Source organism: Bacillus rossius, chromosome 1 (genome assembly GCF_032445375.1).
Source record: "Bacillus rossius redtenbacheri isolate Brsri chromosome 1, Brsri_v3, whole genome shotgun sequence".
NCBI classification, from domain to species: Eukaryota; Metazoa; Arthropoda; class Insecta; order Phasmatodea; family Bacillidae; genus Bacillus; species Bacillus rossius.
This window is the reverse complement of record NC_086330.1, coordinates 447,551-468,114: the sequence shown is the minus strand read 5'-3', so window position 1 is coordinate 468,114 and position 20,564 is coordinate 447,551. Positions and strand designations below refer to the sequence as shown.

General features: G+C 47.6%; 1 protein-coding gene across 1 annotated transcript in view; it reads right to left on the bottom strand.

Moving 5' to 3' along the window:
• LOC134530786 (aspartate--tRNA ligase, mitochondrial) overlaps positions 1 to 20,564 on the bottom strand; it is a 32,208-nt gene that overhangs the window by 4,621 nt on the left and 7,023 nt on the right. Inside the window, exons 5-11 of the mRNA XM_063365992.1 lie at positions 18,371 to 18,469; positions 15,977 to 16,147; positions 15,165 to 15,341; positions 5,433 to 5,612; positions 4,566 to 4,664; positions 3,074 to 3,286; positions 2,783 to 2,992 (exon numbers count right to left, since the gene is read on the bottom strand). Coding sequence (XP_063222062.1) covers positions 2,783 to 2,992; positions 3,074 to 3,286; positions 4,566 to 4,664; positions 5,433 to 5,612; positions 15,165 to 15,341; positions 15,977 to 16,147; positions 18,371 to 18,469 — 1,149 coding nt within the window. The remainder of the gene's footprint in view (positions 1 to 2,782; positions 2,993 to 3,073; positions 3,287 to 4,565; positions 4,665 to 5,432; positions 5,613 to 15,164; positions 15,342 to 15,976; positions 16,148 to 18,370; positions 18,470 to 20,564) is intronic.

The following is a 20,564-nucleotide window of genomic DNA, read 5'->3' as shown; positions in this document are numbered from 1 at the left end:
TATGTAACCAATCAATTTGAAAAATAAAATTTCCAAAATTAAATTAAAAACTATAATAAAAAATTAAAAAAACTGTGCCGAAAAACCTAATTTCCAGCACAGGTTAAGTCATTTGTGTCAAATTGAAGCAGTCGGGTCCGCTGCTTTTGAACTTCGCGTACCGCGGCGGGCGTTGGCGCTTCCTTCCTCCCTTTCCCCTCCCCTCTAATTAGTGCATTGTCTGTCTTGGCCTCCCCTCCTGGGGTTTGGCGCATGTGCACTGCATCATGCCGATCATTTATAAGGCTTGGTTAGCCATTTTTTGACCTTATTCTCATAGGTAGTCTGGGTAGAACTCATTTGAGTGCTAAAACCAAATACTAGGTATCATGTAGTCAACATTCTGTAATGTAGTAGTGAGAGCTTCTTCGGGGAGACGGAAATGTAAGTAGGGCGGTGACCCTTACCGTAATGTAGATTGCGACGTAATTCTTAAATGCTCCTGTTTTCTAAATTCTCTTTTGGATGTCACCCATTGAAAATTCCTTTGAGTTGAGTTAAATTATCTTTTGCCCTTTTCTGTTTGTGGGCTTGTTTAACCTCTATTTGTTAATTCTGGGTCTCCCCGAGATGTTTAAAATATGCAGTAACTTTGTAATTTTGATAGTTATGTAAAACACGTATATTCTAATTCACGAGTTTTGTTTAACGCAGAAGTGAATGATGTCTTAGTCTTTCATTGTGTCTTATGTAACGTGTCCCTACTTTAATCGCGAGGGGTCAATATAACTCATACTTCTAGTTCTTATAATTGTATTGTAACGCTTGCTAGCATTTGTTGTTTCGTTTTGTTCTTGTTTCTCGGGAATAATTTCCCCTTGCAGATTAACTATTTTAATGTGTTCATAAATTACTGAATCGCTGCTGCGATAGTTTGTTATAAATGCTCTGTTATTTATTTTGTATAAGCTTGGTGCATTTGAAACTTAATAAAGTGAAACATTACTACATTGTTAATCATGATCATTAATAGATAGTACTGATATTATATGGAAAGTTGAGGTATACGTAAAGTATTTATTTTTTTTGATAATTATTAAAGATAAAAGGAATTGACAACCTAAACTGGTTTCTCTCTGGCTTTTTTGTGGAACACATATAGCACCCAGTCATTCCAAATTCTAGTATTTGGCCCTTCCTCTCTATTAGGATGTGCCTTCATTGGAAAGGCCTTCAAAATGAATACCCTTTTTTGATGTTTTAATGGGACTTAAACAAAAATATGAACAATAAGCGACTTTTAAACATGCAACAAGTATTCAAAGTTTTTTTTCACTATTGTCTTGTTAAACAGTAACGGAAGAATCACATGAACGATTCCAAACACGAAATATTTGTCATTTCAAACTTGAAAAAAATATATATATATATATACTGTATATATTATTTGTATTCATTTTGAATCACCAAATATCAAGGTCACACGCACCTGAAGTGGAAAAAAACAAAATAAAAGACAACCATGGACTACAAAACCACAAAACACGGACACTCCAATACGATAAGGAACTAAAAGAAGTAAACCTCACAGTTTCAAAGGTGTAGAAGGAGTGCGGGGGGCGCGGGGGTACCTGAAGGGGGAAGTGGGGCAGCAGGCTTGCGTCCTCCGGGTGCGGCCGGGTGAAGGGGTGCGGGGGGCGCGGGGGTACCTGGAGGGGGCGGTGGGGCAGCATGCTTGCGTCCTCCGGGTGCGGCCAGATGAAGGGATGCGGGGGGCGCGGGGGTACCTGGAGGGGGCGGTGGGGCAGCAGGCTTGCGTCCTCCGGGTGCGGCCAGGAGAAGGGGTGCGGGGGGCGCGGGGGTACCTGGAGGGGGCGGTGGGGCAGCAGGCTTGCGTCCTCCGGGTGCGGCCAGGAGAAGGGGTGCGGGGGGCGCGGGGGTACCTGGAGGGGGCGGTGGGGCAGCAGGCTTGAGTCCTCCGGGTGCGGCCAGGAGAAGGGGTGCGGGGGGCGCGGGGGTACCTGGAGGGGGCGGTGGGGCAGCAGGCTTGCGTCCTCCGGGTGCGGCCGGGTGAAGGGGTGCGGGGTGCGCGGGGGGTACCTGGAGGGGGCGGTGGGGCAGCAGGCTTGCGTCCTCCGGGTGCGGCCGGGTGAAGGGGTGCGGGGGGCGCGGGGGTACCTGGAGGGGGCGGTGGGGCAGCAGGCTTGCGTCCTCCGGGTGCGGCCGGGTGAAGGGGTGCGGGGTGCGCGGGGGGTACCTGGAGGGGGCGGTGGGGCAGCAGGCTTGCGTCCTCCGGGTGCGGCCGGGTGAAGGGGTGCGGGGTGCGCGGGGGTACCTGGAGGGGGCGGTGGGGCAGCAGGCTTGCGTCCTCCGGGTGCGGCCGGGTGAAGGGGTGCGGGGGGCGCGGGGGTACCTGGAGGGGGCGGTGGGGCAGCAGGCTTGCGTCCTCCGGGTGCGGCCGGGTGAAGGGGTGCGGGGTGCGCGGGGGTACCTGGAGGGGGCGGTGGGGCAGCAGGCTTGCGTCCTCCGGGTGCGGCCGGGTGAAGGGGTGCGGGGGGCGCGGGGGTACCTGGAGGGGGCGGTGGGGCAGCAGGCTTGAGTTCTCCGGGTGCGGCCGGGTGAAGGGGTGCGGGGGGCGCGGGGGTACCTGGAGGGGGCGGTGGGGCAGCAGGCTTGCGTCCTCCGGGTGCGGCCAGGAGAAGGGGTGCGGGGGGCGCGGGGGTACCTGGAGGGGGCGGTGGGGCAGCAGGCTTGAGTCCTCCGGGTGCGGCCAGGAGAAGGGGTGCGGGGGGCGCGGGGGTACCTGGAGGGGGCGGTGGGGCAGCAGGCTTGCGTCCTCCGGGTGCGGCCGGGTGAAGGGGTGGTGCAGGCTCGCCATCTCGCCCGAGGGCTCCTCGTGGAACAGTGGGAAGTCCAGCACCCACAGGAAGTGGAACCCCTCAGCCCGCACGCTGGCTCCCCGGGCCTCCGCGGCCTCCGCCTGGGCCAGCCTCATGCGCCCCAGCAGCTGCAGCTGTCGCGAGGAGACACCAGTCACGTGTGGACCACTGCACTGCAGCTACAACACAGTGTCCCGGGGCAGGGGGCGGCTCACGGCATCGTCGCGCGGTCCCACGGCGAGGTGCAGCACGTCCCCCGGGCGCAGGCGCCGTGCCAGCCCGTCGACGCTCTCCGCCGTGAACACCTGGCGCAGGCCGTGCTCCCAGTCGCCGCCCGGCACCACGCTCGCCGTGAGCAGCCGCGTGCGCGGGAACTGCGCCCTCGCCGTCTGCTCCTGCTCTCCGCCCAGCACGGCCGGCCAGCGAGCCTGCACGACAGCCGCAGTTCCATCCGCCCACGTTCACTGGGATTACTGCGTTGCCTGCGTGCACTTCAGTACAGTGAGTCCTGCTTCCTGGCAGGCTACCTTTCACATTTCATGGGTACTACAGTGTGTAAACGCTAGCACAGAACTGCCCGTGTTTCGTTACATTCGGTAACATACCCTCTTTATGTATGCTCTACGAAACCTCACGGAAATAAATATTTTTAAATGCCTCTATTGTTGAAGCTACACTTTTGGGCAGCAATTAGAGTGGCAAGTTAACAAATATGTACTCGCTACATAATTGCATAATTGTTACTACCACCCCTATGCAATTATGTTTTCCCAAACCCCTCACAATATTTATAAAGCGAAGCTACCTAAATGAGTATGGTCTGTTCTGTTTTAAAAGCAGTTGAAAGTCAGAACTAGGAAGAAGGAAACAAGCATTATTGTGTACATCTATGTTTGAAACATAAATGTTGTACATCTGTCACAATTACTCAAACTTATCAATAAAATAAATGTGTTCGTAGGTGGTAAATAAAATCTTAGTAAATAATTTAGCTATTTTTTTTTAAAAGAAATTACATGTACATCACAATCCATATGCTTATATGTACATAGAAAGTAAAATGGAAAAGAGTGCAGCCTGTTTGGTGTCATCACATTAGCCAACCCTACACGCTTCGTAGTAACACTGCAAGACCTGCCTTCCACCGCTGTTAAAACCATTTTGAGGAATTAATATGATGCTTTATTCATTCAGATGATATCAGCTGATTATATACTTTCAAGGTTTTAGTGAAATAGTTTTTGTACTTGTAATATGTACATCATTATTAATATGTATTCTTGTAAATGATTTTTGATTTAAGATGTTTTATTTAGAAAATCAGTTCAACTATAATATTACTGGTTCTCATTTTTCTTGCTAGGTTGTAAATTTGTGTGAACATTTTATTTCTTTAATAATCTTGGATTTAAGTGAAATTTTCACAATAATTGTGATTGTTTGTGTCAATAGCGACAAACCATACAGTAAAGTAAATATTTTATTTAAAACTATTAATTTTGTTCCAATTGTATTTTGTGTTACTTTTATTTTTCTAATCACTATTACAAACTTAATTTGTTCAGACACTGGTTTGCATGGCTGAAGTTACTTCCAAAAAAAGTACGAAGGCAAGAAAGCAACTTGCTTCATGGTGTTTTATTGGTTTTCGAAGGGACGCTCGGTATCTGGGCCGGACGTCAGGCCACGAGCTCCAGCAGTCCTCACCAGGCTCCCGGGCAGCACCAGAGCCTGCACGGTGGCGTCCGAGGCAGTCCCCAGCATGCTGTCCGCCGACAAGCGCATCTCCTCCGTCAGGTCCTGCAGCTGAAACATGCCACGCCTGCGGTAACACTCCCACAGGCACATTCAGACTTGAACCTGTCAAAACTGAAACACCTGAAATTAAGTGATAAAGTAAAATATTGTAACAATCTTTGCTTGTTTCTTGCCATGGGAAAGATTGATTCAAGAAGTAGTTTTGGACACACGCCATTGCTGATTACACTGTAGGTCACAAGAAACCACAATAACGGACAAGAACGATAAACATGCACACATACAGCAAACAAGCCAAAATCAGGTGATGTCAAAAAATTTAAAAATATAACACAGACAGCTCAGAAAATTCAGTGGAAGAAATTTGTAAAATAATTATTACAACACAGAGCTAACAATGATGAAACAGTAAATAAAGACAATACGACATTGGTAAAATGACAAAGAGTATGACCCAACAATGATATTAAACACATACAATGGACAACACGATGACAACATGAAGACGCACAGGTGAACCCAGCGATGTGAAAGAACAGGTATTCTGGACACCACGACAGCTCAGACGAACACTGTAGACAACAGTTGCAAGACAACACGACGACGACAGAGCAGACGAACACAGTAGGCAACTAAGAAAACAGTTTCGATGTCGTCAGGCACAAACAATCTGATTGAGGATGTTGGAAAACAGGTGGTATATATACCTTCCATTCCCTCATCTGGCTTGTTTACTGAGTGTTTGCATACTCGTGTTTCTTGTTGGTCATGAGATACAGTGTAATCAGCAGCTCGCTACTGGGGGGTGCGAGTTACCTGCACGGGGAAGCGAGTGTCCGGCTTGTCGGTGCCGTAGCGGTCCAGCGCCTCGCGGTGACTCATCCTGGGGAACGGCACGGACAAGCTGCCACAGTCGCCGGGCCAGCACTGGCGCAGTAGCTGCTCCACCAGCGCCAGCACGCCGTCGCGGTCCGCAAACGACATCTCCAGGTCCAGCTGTCACCAGACACACCACACCTGCTCTGGCCATATACATGTATACAACAATACTTGTGATGGAAGAAAATATAAAGAAGGATTGAAAAACATTCCAAAAATTTCCAGCCATGCACAGAAACGTGTAATAAATAAAAAAAAATTAAACAAATCTTAGAATAAAAATTATTGCAATTTTAATTAGAGCAAACTCCAACAAATAATATGGGACACTCCTCCCCCCCCCCCACCCCCGGGCCAAGGAATGATCTTAAAATGACAAACTGATTTTTTAGGGAAGTGTAAAAATTAATTTTAAAAAAAAAAAACTGAAAAGTTAAAGGAAGTAGGCCAGAAAGTATCCGTGATGGACTTATTTAGTCAGCTTAGCCCTGCTTTGCCGGCCAGCAGCTGTGCTTCCAGGCAGTCACTCGACCATCGACCATCGACCAGTCCCCCTTCACCTCCTGAGAGCTCTCGCCAGGAGCGTTCTGCTTGTTGGTAACCCTGAAGCACCGGTCCATGCTACGTATCTTCTGAACCATCCCACACTGACAACAATTCACATTATGCAAGCATTTAGCTAAAAATATATACTTTATGATGACATTGTATACCTTTATGTCAAAACTTGTCAAGTTAAACAGAGAAAACAATTTTAGAAGAAGCCTGGAGAAGAAAGCACAAATACCAATACACTGGCACACACCAGTCACATGCTGTGGGGTGGATGAGGGCCGGCTAGTAACGGCCTAGGAAACGCCTTAGGTACCCTAGGATTGGCGTCACAATGGTGAACATGAAGTGATGTTTATCAAGGTGTACTGAACTGGAGCACATAAAGTAATATGTATCAGGTTGTCAACTGGACTGAAGAACATGAAGTGATGTGTATCATGATACAAACTGTACTGAAAAACAGTATATCAGGATGTCAACTGAAAGAGGAACATGAAGTGATGTGTATCTCACTGTAGACTGGACAGAAGAACATAAAGTGATGTGTATTTGGGTGTAGACTGTACTGAAGAACATGAAGTGATGTGATTCCTGACATCAATTTAAAAACCTAATTCTTTAAAAATAAAACAAAATTGTATGACTGAAAAGCACATTTCCTTGTAAATATAGAAGCAACTTGTATAGCTTGCATTAAATGTGGACTATATAGACTATCATTTATTTTTGGATGAGTTTGATTTTTCCAACAAAGGACATTATTAAAGCCATGATACATCTGAGTTTAGTCATAGTGTGCCAGAAATTGTGTTCCTAAAGGTGAAACAAACTGAATTCTTTACACGCTGTATCATTTGAAACAGTCACTCCATTACATATGCATACTAAATTGTTAATGCCTAATAGATACTAGTTTCTTACAAATTATTCTGCAAGTAATGGTAAAGGGGACGCTACAAGGTATAAGGTCCTTTTATATCCTAACCAACTGTCGTTACTATTTTAATGATACTTAATGTAGATAATTATTCAAAAATGTTAAAGTATTTTTAATGTCAATAATCTGACCTAACTTACAGTCTAACCAATTATAAAGTACCTACAATTTTTAATGTAGCTAACCTAACCTTACCACTCGTTAAAACTTCAATCTATGTACTTGATGTATCACAAACCTCTCTAAGAAAAACAATTAAAAAAAAAAAAAAATAATTATAAAAAATAATTTATGATATTTAATTTTCCTGGAAAATGTCTTTCCTTTAGAATCACCATCTAGGGAAGTTTAAAGTACATTGCATGACACAAAGATATAATTACTGAACTCAGGTACCTCAACGCATTCCAATAATTTGCAGCACACACCTGGACCTAGTACAACTGTGCCACCTGGCAGTAGCGATACAACCCAACTGTTAGCTACTACTTGACAAGCGGTGAGGACTGTACCAGCGAGGCACACACCTGGGTGAACTCTGGCTGCCGGTCGGGGCAAGCTCCCTCGTCGCGGTAGCAGCGTGCCACCTGGCAGTAGCGATACAACCCAACTGCTAGCTACTACTTGACAAGCAATGAGGACTACCAGCGAGGCACACACCTGGGTGATCTCTGGCTGCCGGTCGGGGCGATCTCCCTCGTCGCGGTAGCAGCGTGCCACCTGGCAGTAGCGATACAACCCAACTGTTAGCTACTACTTGACAAGCGGTGAGGACTGTACCAGCGAGGCACACACCTGGGTGAACTCTGGCTGCCGGTCAGGGCGAGCTCCCTCGTCGCGGTAGCAGCGTGCCACCTGGCAGTAGCGATACAACCCAACTGTTAGCTACTACTTGACAAGCAATGAGGACTACCAGCGAGGCACACACCTGGGTGAACTCTGGCTGCCGGTCAGGGCGAGCTCCCTCGTCGCGGTAGCAGCGTGCCACCTGGCAGTAGCGATACAACCCAACTGTTAGCTACTACTTGACAAGCAGTGAGGACTACCAGCGAGGCACACACCTGGGTGAACTCTGGCTGCCGGTCAGGGCGAGCTCCCTCGTCGCGGTAGCAGCGTGCCACCTGGCAGTAGCGATACAACCCAACTGTTAGCTACTACTTGACAAGCAGTGAGGACTGTACCAGCGAGGCACACACCTGGGTGAACTCTGGCTGCCGGTCAGGGCGAGCTCCCTCGTCGCGGTAGCAGCGTGCCACCTGGCAGTAGCGATACAACCCAACTGTTAGCTACTACTTGACAAGCAGTGAGGACTACCAGCGAGGCACACACCTGGGTGAACTCTGGCTGCCGGTCAGGGCGAGCTCCCTCGTCGCGGTAGCAGCGTGCCACCTGGCAGTAGCGATACAACCCAACTGTTAGCTACCACTTGACAAGCAGTGAGGACTGTACCAGCGAGGCACACACCTGGGTGAACTCTGGCTGCCGGTCAGGGCGAGCTCCCTCGTCGCGGTAGCAGCGTGCCACCTGGCAGTAGCGATACAACCCAACTGTTAGCTACTACTTGACAAGCAGTGAGGACTGTACCAGCGAGGCACACACCTGGGTGAACTCTGGCTGCCGGTCAGGGCGAGCTCCCTCGTCGCGGTAGCAGCGTGCCACCTGGCAGTAGCGATACAACCCAACTGTTAGCTACTACTTGACAAGCAGTGAGGACTACCAGCGAGGCACACACCTGAGTGAACTCTGGCTGCCGGTCAGGGCGAGCTCCCTCGTCGCGGTAGCAGCGTGCCACCTGGCAGTAGCGATACAACCCAACTGTTAGCTACTACTTGACAAGCAGTGAGGACTACCAGCGAGGCACACACCTGGGTGAACTCTGGCTGCCGGTCAGGGCGAGCTCCCTCGTCGCGGTAGCAGCGTGCCACCTGGCAGTAGCGATACAACCCAACTGTTAGCTACTACTTGACAAGCAGTGAGGACTACCAGCGAGGCACACACCTGGGTGAACTCTGGCTGCCGGTCAGGGCGAGCTCCCTCGTCGCGGTAGCAGCGTGCCACCTGGCAGCAGCGATACAACCCAACTGTTAGCTACTACTTGACAAGCAATGAGGACTACCAGCAAGGCACACACCTGGGTGAACTCTGGCTGCCGGTCGGGGCGAGCTCCCTCGTCGCGGTAGCAGCGTGCCACCTGGCAGTAGCGATACAACCCAACTGCTAGCTACTACTTGACAAGCAATGAGGACTACCAGCAAGGCACACACCTGGGTGAACTCTGGCTGCCGGTCGGGGCGAGCTCCCTCGTCGCGGTAGCAGCGTGCCACCTGGCAGTAGCGATACAACCCAACTGCTAGCTACTACTTGACAAGCAATGAGGACTACCAGCAAGGCACACACCTGGGTGAACTCTGGCTGCCGGTCGGGGCGAGCTCCCTCGTCGCGGTAGCAGCGTGCCACCTGGCAGTAGCGATACAACCCAACTGCTAGCTACTACTTGACAAGCAATGAGGACTACCAGCAAGGCACACACCTGGGTGAACTCTGGCTGCCGGTCGGGGCGAGCTCCCTCGTCGCGGTAGCAGCGTGCCACCTGGCAGTAGCGATACAACCCAACTGCTAGCTACTACTTGACAAGCAATGAGGACTACCAGCAAGGCACACACCTGGGTGAACTCTGGCTGCCGGTCGGGGCGAGCTCCCTCGTCGCTGTAGCAGCGTGCCACCTGGCAGTAGCGATACAACCCAACTGTTAGCTACTACTTGACAAGCAATGAGGACTACCAGCGAGGCACACACCTGGGTGAACTCTGGCTGCCGGTCGGGGCGAGCTCCCTCGTCGCGGTAGCAGCGTGCCACCTGGCAGTAGCGATACAACCCAACTGCTAGCTACTACTTGACAAGCAATGAGGACTACCAGCAAGGCACACACCTGGGTGAACTCTGGCTGCCGGTCGGGGCGAGCTCCCTCGTCGCGGTAGCAGCGTGCCACCTGGCAGTAGCGATACAACCCAACTGCTAGCTACTACTTGACAAGCAATGAGGACTACCAGCAAGGCACACACCTTGGTGAACTCTGGCTGCCGGTCGGGGCGAGCTCCCTCGTCGCGGTAGCAGCGTGCCACCTGGCAGTAGCGATACAACCCAACTGCTAGCTACTACTTGACAAGCAATGAGGACTACCAACAAGGCACACACCTGGGTGAACTCTGGCTGCCGGTCGGGGCGAGCTCCCTCGTCGCGGTAGCAGCGTGCCACCTGGCAGTAGCGATACAACCCAACTGCTAGCTACTACTTGACAAGCAATGAGGACTACCAGCAAGGCACACACCTGGGTGAACTCTGGCTGCCGGTCGGGGCGAGCTCCCTCGTCGCTGTAGCAGCGTGCCACCTGGCAGTAGCGATACAACCCAACTGTTAGCTACTACTTGACAAGCAATGAGGACTACCAGCGAGGCACACACCTGGGTGAACTCTGGCTGCCGGTCGGGGCGAGCTCCCTCGTCGCGGTAGCAGCGTGCCACCTGGCAGTAGCGATACAACCCAACTGTTAGCTACTACTTGACAAGCAATGAGGACTACCAGCGAGGCACACACCTGGGTGAACTCTGGCTGCCGGTCAGGGCGAGCTCCCTCGTCGCGGTAGCAGCGTGCCACCTGGCAGTAGCGATACAACCCAACTGTTAGCTACTACTTGACAAGCAGTGAGGACTGTACCAGCGAGGCACACACCTGGGTGAACTCTGGCTGCCGGTCGGGGCGAGCTCCCTCGTCGCGGTAGCAGCGTGCCACCTGGCAGTAGCGATACAATCCAACTGTTAGCTACTACTTGACAAGCAATGAGGACTACCAGCGAGGCACACACCTGGGTGAACTCTGGCTGCCGGTCGGGGCTAGCTCCCTCGTCGTGGTAGCAGCGTGCCACCTGGCAGTAGCGATACAACCCAACTGTTAGCTACTACTTGACAAGCGGTGAGGACTGTACCAGCGAGGCACACACCTGGGTGAACTCTGGCTGCCGGTCGGGGCGAGCTCCCTCGTCGCGGTAGCAGCGTGCCACCTGGCAGTAGCGATACAACCCAACTGCTAGCTACTACTTGACAAGCGGAGAGGACTACCAGCGAGGCACACACCTGGGTGAACTCTGGCTGCCGGTCGGGGCGAGCTCCCTCGTCGCGGTAGCAGCGTGCCACCTGGCAGTAGCGATACAACCCAACTGCTAGCTACTACTTGACAAGCGGTGAGGACTACCAGCGAGGCACACACCTGGGAGAACTCTGGCTGCCGGTCGGGGCGAGCTCCCTCGTCGCGGTAGCAGCGTGCCACCTGGCAGTAGCGATACAACCAAACTGTTAGCTACTACTTGACAAGCAGTGAGGACTACCAGCGAGGCACACACCTCGGTGAACTCTGGCTGCCGGTCGGGGCGAGCTCCCTCGTCGCGGTAGCAGCGTGCCACCTGGCAGTAGCGATACAACCCAACTGCTAGCTACTACTTGACAAGCGGTGAGGACTACCAGCGAGGCACACACCTGGGTGAACTCTGGCTGCCGGTCGGGGCGAGCTCCCTTGTCGCGGTAGCAGCGTGCCACCTGGCAGTAGCGATACAACCCAACTGCTAGCTACTACTTGACAAGCGGAGGACTACCAGCGAGGCACACACCTGGGAGAACTCTGGCTGCCGGTCGGGGCTAGCTCCCTCGTCGTGGTAGCAGCGTGCCACCTGGCAGTAGCGATACAACCCAACTGCTAGCTACTACTTGACAAGCAGTGAGGACTACCAGCGAGGCACACACCTGGGTGAACTCTGGCTGCCGGTCAGGGCGTACTCCCTCGTCGCGGTAGCAGCGTGCCACCTGGCAGTAACGATACAACCCAACTGTTAGCTACTACTTGACAAGCAGTGAGGACTACCAGCGAGGCACACACCTAGGTGAACTCTGGCTGCCGGTCAGGGCGAGCTCCCTCGTCGCGGTAGCAGCGTGCCACCTGGCAGTAGCGATACAACCCAACTGTTAGCTACCACTTGACAAGCGGTGAGGACTACCAGCGAGGCACACACCTGGGTGAACTCTGGCTGCCAGTCGGGGCGAGCTCCCTCGTCGCGGTAGCAGCGTGCCACCTGGCAGTAGCGATACAACCCAACTGTTAGCTACTACTTGACAAGCAATGAGGACTACCAGCGAGGCACACACCTGGGTGAACTCTGGCTGCCGGTCAGGGCGAGCTCCCTCGTCGCGGTAGCAGCGTGCCACCTGGCAGTAGCGATACAACCCAACTGTAAGCTACTACTTGACAAGCGGTGAGGACTACCAGCGAGGCACACACCTGGGTGAACTCTGGCTGCCGGTCGGGGCGAGCTCCCTCGTCGCGGTAGCAGCGTGCCACCTGGCAAGTTGTTTCGGGCCGAAGCCCGGCCAGGCCTCCACCTCCTAGGTCTGAACCCGTTAGGGTATACCAGGAGCACTAACTTTTCTTCTTTTCATCCAGATGACAGCCGGTGTTTCGCTGGGCATCTGGATGTTGGTCTCAGATGTTCTATGTACCAAATTTAGAATGGTGTTCACCATTCTTTTACCTCGACCAAAAACAACTTATCCATTCTGTTCACCGCCGTGCCAGCAGCCAGAATAAAGCTTTGTCAGTATATATAAATTTCCTTTTCCTCTTGCGTCCACGCATAAGATTGTTGCACGACGGTGGTTGTTTAAAACACTGCATGTCAAGCCACGTGGGATCTCACGTATGCTTCTGCATTGGGACGGTTGCTTGTACCCAATGCAGTCACATAACGCGGGCACTGATCCCACCGCCAGTCTTGGGTTTTCGATCTTTGCCTTCTTGACTTGTCCATAATAAATTTCTTTCCTTCTGTCTTCCTGCTGCATCCGCAACCTCTTTCCTTCTCCTGCTTTCTGTTTCCTTTCCTGTCGTTCTTGTTCCATCTTCTGTTGTAAAATTCTTGATGTCATGTCTATAAAATTCCTATACAAGGTTGTTATGCCTTGAATAGATCTTCTGTGGTTAAAATAGCCATAGGTTGTCATCTGACTAAAATTGTTACCTCCGGTTCGTGTTGAGTTTTGGCTTGTCCTGCTGAAAGACTCTCTACAACCTTTTAACAAGTTTGTAACCATTAAAAGGCCGTGTATGATCAAACACGTATCGACCATAAGTCCTTTCAGCTTGCCTTTTGAGATCTAGGAAGTCGATGTTAATTCCTAGTCTTGCGAAGTTCTCCCGCAACAGCTCCTTCAACTGATCGATCTCCAGAGGAATGTTATTTCTTGCCAGCATATGCCTGTCTACAGCATCCATGTTGGGGAAGTTGATCTTATCCCCTCCATACATACTGCGTAGTATGACAGCGATGGCAGCCTTTTGTATCTTGGGCTCATCGAGTCTTGACATTCGTAGGTCGTATTCAAATTTGGCATAAATCGCTGCTGGATTTAGACTAGGTCCTTCCACCTGATGTATCTCTGGGAGTTCGTCCAGTTTAAGCACTGGTGCAACTTCAACGTCATAATCCAGTAGTTCCCTTTGTCGCTTTTGATGTAGTATAACTTCTCTTTGCCTTGGATCTTTCTCATCCAGTTCAGACAAGCGTTTAGCATATTCATGGTCAGTTCTCCGTAGTTGGTCTCGGATAATCTTTTGAACAGGTTCAGCGGTTCTGCCTTCCCTGACAAAGCAAACAGGTTTCCAAGAGAAAGGCCATATGTTGTTCATACATGTTTTACTCCCCATCTTGTTCTATGACTTGTCCTTCTGTTGCCATCCACACATCGAATTGTTCCAATCTTTTGCTGATTTCTCGCACATACTCTCGCCAGATGTTGAAGCTGTTTCTTTGCTGTAACATACTGTCTATATTAGCCAGTCTTAATCCTGTCAGCTCAGGGTGTCCCGCATATCTTTCCCTGATATCCCGTGTTTTGGAGCAGTCATACAGTACATTAGCCACTGTATCTGGGACTTCGCATGTTACACATTGTTGAATCTGTACCAGATTCATCGAATACAATTTATGCTTGAAGTTCCCATGTCCTGTAAGATATTGAGTGACATAATGATCTGGCTCGATCCAATTTTGTTTGAGCCTTTTCCGGATATCAGGGAAGAGAATATACGTGTGTCTACCCTTACTTGACTGATCCCAGCGCTTTTGCCATGCATCTAGAGTTAACTGTCTTGCAATCCATCTGTCTTCCTGGGTGACCACCTCCCATGCAGCAAGCAGTGCTAGTTCACCTCTCTCTTTTATCTTCAAGTCGATCGGAATTTCCCCTGCAATTACTTGAAGAGCTTCTGTAGATGTTGTCCTGTATGCCTTGGTTATAGTCAACAGTGCTGCTCTTTGTGAGCTCACTGCAACTCTTTTGCTGTGAACATTTTCTATTTCTGCATACCAGACTGCTGCCGCGTAGCAGATAATCCCCAGGAAAACTCCTGTGTACATTGTTTTTAGTGTTTCGTACACTAGACCCCAATTCGCGGGTGCTACAGCTCTCAGTGCGTGAAACAGCTCCATTGCTTTGTTGCTTGCATTAGCTATGTGGCTCCTGAACCGGGCACGTGCATCAATAGTGACTCCAAGGTACTTCAGCGCTGTAACTGCCTTCACAGATCTCCCTTGGTATCGCACCACTGGTGGTCTTGCTGTGCTTAGCTTTCCTTTCAACATTATTGCTTCCATCTTATGTGGAGCTATTCGCAGTTTGCATTTGTCTGCCCATGTATTGACTGTTGCAAGGGCTTCTTCGGCTTTTTCCTCAAGCATTCTTCTAGATGTTCCAGGAATTACAAGCAATCCATCATCAGCATATCCATATATTGTGCAGCCCTCTGGAAGTTTTTGCTGAAGTAATTCATCGAATAGAACGTTCCATAGGAGTGGACCAAGGACGGATCCCTGGGGACACCCCTTGGTCAGTTGCTTCTGATGTTTCACTTGTCCTATTGCGCACATACATACTCGATCTTTGAAGAATGCACGGATACTCTTAAAGATGTTCTGTGGACACTTGAGTTCTTTCAGTCTCCAGAGTATCTGCGGCCACCAAGCGTTATCGAAGGCCCCCGCAATGTCAATAGTAACAGCCACCTGGCAGTAGCGATACAACCCAACTGTTAGCTACTACTTGACAAGCGGTGAGGACTACCAGCAAGGCACACACCTGGGTGAACTCTGGCTGCCGGTCGGGGCGAGCTCCCTCGTCGCGGTAGCAGCGTGCCACCTGGCAGTAGCGATCCAGTCCACCTGCCATCAGCAGTTGCTTGAATTGCTGCGGGGACTGTACCAGGGAGTAGAAGTGGCCAGCGATCCGTGTGGGTACCACAAACTCCTGGGCACCCTGCACACAACATGGTCACTACCGCTGCATCAAATCTTCTAAGAGGGTACCTGGTCCATGCGACAATCTCTGTGCACTTCACTTTAAACTAGGTTTTTATTTTTAATGTATTATTTGGCACAATTATTTGCATTTTCATTTTATCAGTTCTGGATACCAAACATGTTATAGATTACAACTTTAGTCCAAGCATAAAATATTTTTTTTTTTTTCAAAAATAAGGTGATATTATACATAAGGTGGAGAGGATGGTAATGTGTGATTTTAGTCATATATAAAATGTAAGATAATTTAAACAGGTAATATTTGTCATTATATTATTCAGTTTAATTTTCTACCTCCGTGTATTGCTATCTAAAATTTGTTCATAGTTTTTGGAATATAAAACAAACAGATAATTGGTATTGTGTTAAAATAATCTTTGGTGTTATAAATGCTAAAACTGTAGTCTCTGAACAGGTTGAGCAAGGTGCTGTTATATTGAGGATTTATGCAACAAATGTGTGTATTTCCGGCTGCGAGTAAAGGCAAGTGTTGATGCGCAAACATTCGTGTCGGCAGTGGAGAAGCTTCTATCGTCTTGCGAGACCACTGCTCTCCACTAGATGACTGCATGGAGGGGGGCAGTGGCTCACCCCAGGGGTCCTCCGGAACAGCGTGGGTGTCTCCACGTCCACGAAGCCACACTGCGTGCACAGGAACGTGCGCATGGCCAGCAGCAGAGACGAGCGCATGCGCAGATTACGCTGCATCTCCGGGAACCGCAGGGCCAGGTATCTGTGTCTCATGCGCAGTGACTCCTTGGCCTGCACACACCGGAGCAAGCTACACACTCACACCCGAGCATTCACGCTCCAACACAAACCACAGCAGAACTGACTGTACCACTCAGCTTCATTTCCCAATATTACTGTACATAAAAATTGACAACTCTATACTTTAGAAATATTGTTCAGCAAATTTCTGAGTAGCATGAATGCTAAACTTAAGTAATGGGCACACTAGAGCATAAGTTTCTTAAGAGCTCATTTCATCATTGTGTCTTTGTGCAATGAATATTTGGCCTCGTAGCTTATTTTGCAAAACTCCTTGAGTGACGTGCACTCTCACTGTATAATATTTTGTAAAGCAACTGGTTTTTGTAATCCTTTTAATAGTGCATATTGTATACACTTGTTTAACGTCTACATGCATTCCGTGTTCCGTTTGTAAGTTTTGTTGCTCCAGGATTACCTATTTAGGGGTGTATGACCAAGCGTATCTACTGGTTTACCAAGTTCTTTACTTCAGGCTATAGCTTGTCGAAGTTAGATGGAAAGTGCTGCACAGCTTCGGTAACAAATTATTGTTAACGCGCTTATGATTGCATTCTTACACTCTGTGCTCTGTGTGTCTGCTTTCAGGACACGGCTGTACTGTATGTACCCCCAGAAGAGTCGCCCCTGCTATGGGTCTGGGTCGCAGCTATAATTTGGGTCATAAAAATAAAAATTTTTGTAAGGGTCACTCTCAAGTATGAGTGCACCATATATCGGTTTACAGTAAAGTACAAGTGAAGTCATTGTTTCGTGTCTCAGATTATTGGTGCATAAGAAATATGGCACTGGTGTTAACCCTCCGTCCTCTTTTTGTCTGCTTTCTATGCTGCTTTATTACTGTAGGAGGGAGTGAAGCCAGCCCACTTTTTTCCCCGCCTCTCCCCTACCGTTTTACGACCCCTCCTAATAACAAAAGTCAGCTGTGTAACCCTTCCCAGCTATTGTATTTTTTTAAACCAATCTTGTCGAATAGAAGAAAAAAGGCAGCAACCTACCCTTTCTTGTCATTTTTTTTATATAGAAAATAGCACGTCAGGGAGAAATGTGCAGGTTTCAAAGCTCCAACGATGGCTGTAGTTTTGCTATGGAATGTTGCATTTGAAAGCTGAGGAATCTCACGCAAAAAAAAAAAAAAAACAATTATGTTCGGTCACAGTTTGCATCTTAAAAACCTGACAAAATAGATAAATGGAGATTGTGCCAGTTACATTTACAAGAGTGGGGGAAGGAGAGAGAACCGCCACCACCGCTGCATGGCCACACACTCTCACAGAACGCACACACACAAACAGTCCAGCCGAATGCCAGCCCAGCAAGTCGCGTCACTCGCCGGCACCAGCTGCGGCCGGGCGCCATTCCTTGTGCTCAAACACTTCATACTTACTCGTAACATACTTATTAAAAACCAACACAGGATAGTTATTTAAACACATACAAGACACACTGCAATTATAAAATGTTTTTACCCAAAATTATAAATTTGCACAAGAATCGCAATACACCTTTTTAAACTAAAATTCGGCATAAAACATGTGACCCATATGTGGTAAATACTGTACTCTTGAAATATTGTAAACTGTAATATGTGAATGTAGTTTGGCATAAGCCATACCAAATTAGACAAATATTGTGGACAAGCTCTTAATGATAAATCAATTTGCCAATTCTGGTCATTGAACCTGCTACGTTATAACTTGTACATCCCAATGTAAATCTGTTCTGTTATGATGAACTGCTGTTTTGATTATATTTGCAGATTTGCAGATTCAAACTTCTCTGTATCCACAAAAGAGCATGTGGGTCCCTCTGTCGTGTTTGCCATATATAAACTGTATTTCACTCTTTATTGCGCAGTGTTGTAGCCTACTGGGTTCTTGACCACCCAGAACGCTGCCAACTCAGAGTTTTACGATCGCACAAGCCCCTCCTGATGACCCAGCAAGGGGCAGATAAGTCTACTGTATGGATTAGTGATAGAACTAGCCTCTATTTAAACATTTCATTTAGGTAAATTTTTGTACCTAACATTAACTTCCTGTATACTCCATTATTTTTCCAAAAATTCAAAATCTGCTGCAATTTTAGGTATTCTTTTTTTTCCTTGATGCTGGACATCCTGGCAAGCAACAGATGTCGATGAAGGAAAATGCTGAACACATTAACACGCAAAATGCCACTTCACTGCAAAAAGCGTCGTAATCATCCCAGTACCTGATTGAACTTCCGCACAGAGAACGGAAGCTTTTCCTCAGCAGCATTCAGCACAGTCAACTCCTTTACAGACACTTCGATCTGTCCAGTCGCCATTCTCTGAAAAATACGACCAGAGCAGAGAGACAGCTTTAGCTCATCTTAGTGGTGTGTACTTTCATGAATACTCTTAAGATCTTAAATTGACGCTGCAAAACCAATAATCAGATACCACCAACAGATACTCAGCACTGTTATCTCGCTCCAACTGGGAAAACACCAAACAATGTCTACAATGACATCACGATCCAGTACATAAACAAGGGATGCTCTGTATTGTTATCATGCTTCAATTGGAAGCACACCAATGAATGCTCTACTTCGTTATCATAATTAAGTGGTAAAATACTAAACAATGCTCTGCATTGTTATCACAATCCAGTTGGGAAGCAAAAACTGATGCTCTGCATTGTTATCAAGTTACAGTAGGGAACATCCCAATGTAAGCTCTGTTTCGTTAAAATGCTCAAGTCGGTGAAATACCAATCAATGCTCTGCACTGTCAACATTTTCCAGTAGGGGAAAAAAATGCTCTGTTCTGTTATCATGATTCAGTAATGAAAATAACACAAGATGCTCTTCACTATTATATTGATTCAGTAAGGAAAATAATTGATACTCTGCAATGTTATCATGATTCAGTAGGGAAAAGACCAACAGATTCTCTGCATTAATATCTTAATACTGTATGCAAAACAACAACTGAAGTATTGCATTGTAATTACATTCAGTAGGGAAAACATCAGATACTCTGCACTGTTACAATTCAGTAAGGCAAAAACCACATATGTTCTGCATTGTTATCATGATACAATCGGGAAAAAACCAAAAAATGATCTGATTAGTTTTCATAATTCAGTAGGGAAAACACCAACATATACTCTGCATTGTAATTATTATTGAGTAGGGAAAGCAACAAGCGATTCTCTGCATTGTTATCATGCTCCAGTACTGAACACACCAATATATGATCTGTTTCATTATATTGCTCCAGTTGGTACAATGTTGGTACAATGTTGGTACAATACCAATTGATTCTCTGCACTAACAACATTGCTTTGCATTGTTGTTATGATGTAGTAAGGAAAAAACAACTGATACTGTGCATTGTTATGATGATTCAGTACGGAAAACTACTACAGAAGCTTTGCCAAATTATCATGATTCCCTATGAAAAAACAACAGTTGTTCTACATTGTTATCATATGACTCTGTAGGCAAAACAACAACTGAAGCGCTGCATTGTTATATTTCTGTAGGGAAAACAACAATTATTGCTCTGCACTGTCATCATGATTCAGTAGGGAAATAACAACTGATGCTCTACTTTGTTATGATGCTTCAGTAGGGAAAAAAACAGATGCTCTGAAATGTTATCATGATTCAGTAGTAAAAACAACAGATGCACTGCATTGTTATCATGATTCAGTGCAGAAAAAACAACTGATGGTCTGCATTGTTATAATTATTCAGTAAGGAAAACACCAACAGATGCCATGCATTGTTATCATGATCCACTAGGGTAAACACCTACTGATGCTAGGCATTGTTGTCACAATGGAAAATCCTCTTTGTTATCATACTCGAGTTGTACAATACCAAATGTTTCTCTGCATTGTTATCATGATCCTGTAGGAAAAACAACTCTGCACTTATATAATTAATTAGGAAATAGAAAAATTGATGCTATCATGATAGAGTAGAGAAAATACCAACATATGCTCTGCATTGGTACTATGATTCAGCAAGGAAAACAAACAAAAACTAATGCTCTGAAGTGTTATCATAATTCGGTAGGGAAAACACCAACAGATGCTCTGCGTTGTTGTCATGATTCACTAGGGAAAACAAATGATCTTCATTGTTATTATGATTCAGTAAGGAAAAAATCAACTAATGCTCTGCATTATAATGATGATTCAGTAGGGAAACAACCACAAAAGTTCTGTGCTGTTATCATGTTTCTGTATTATAAAACAACAGTTGCTCTTTATTGTCATTATGATACAGTAGAGAAAACATAAACATTTTCTCAGCATTTTTATCATACTCCAGTAGGGAACACACAAATGTATTATCTGCTTTGTTATGATGCTCGAGTTGGTACAATACCAATTGATGCTCTGCACTTTCATCATTTTTCAGTAGGGAAAAC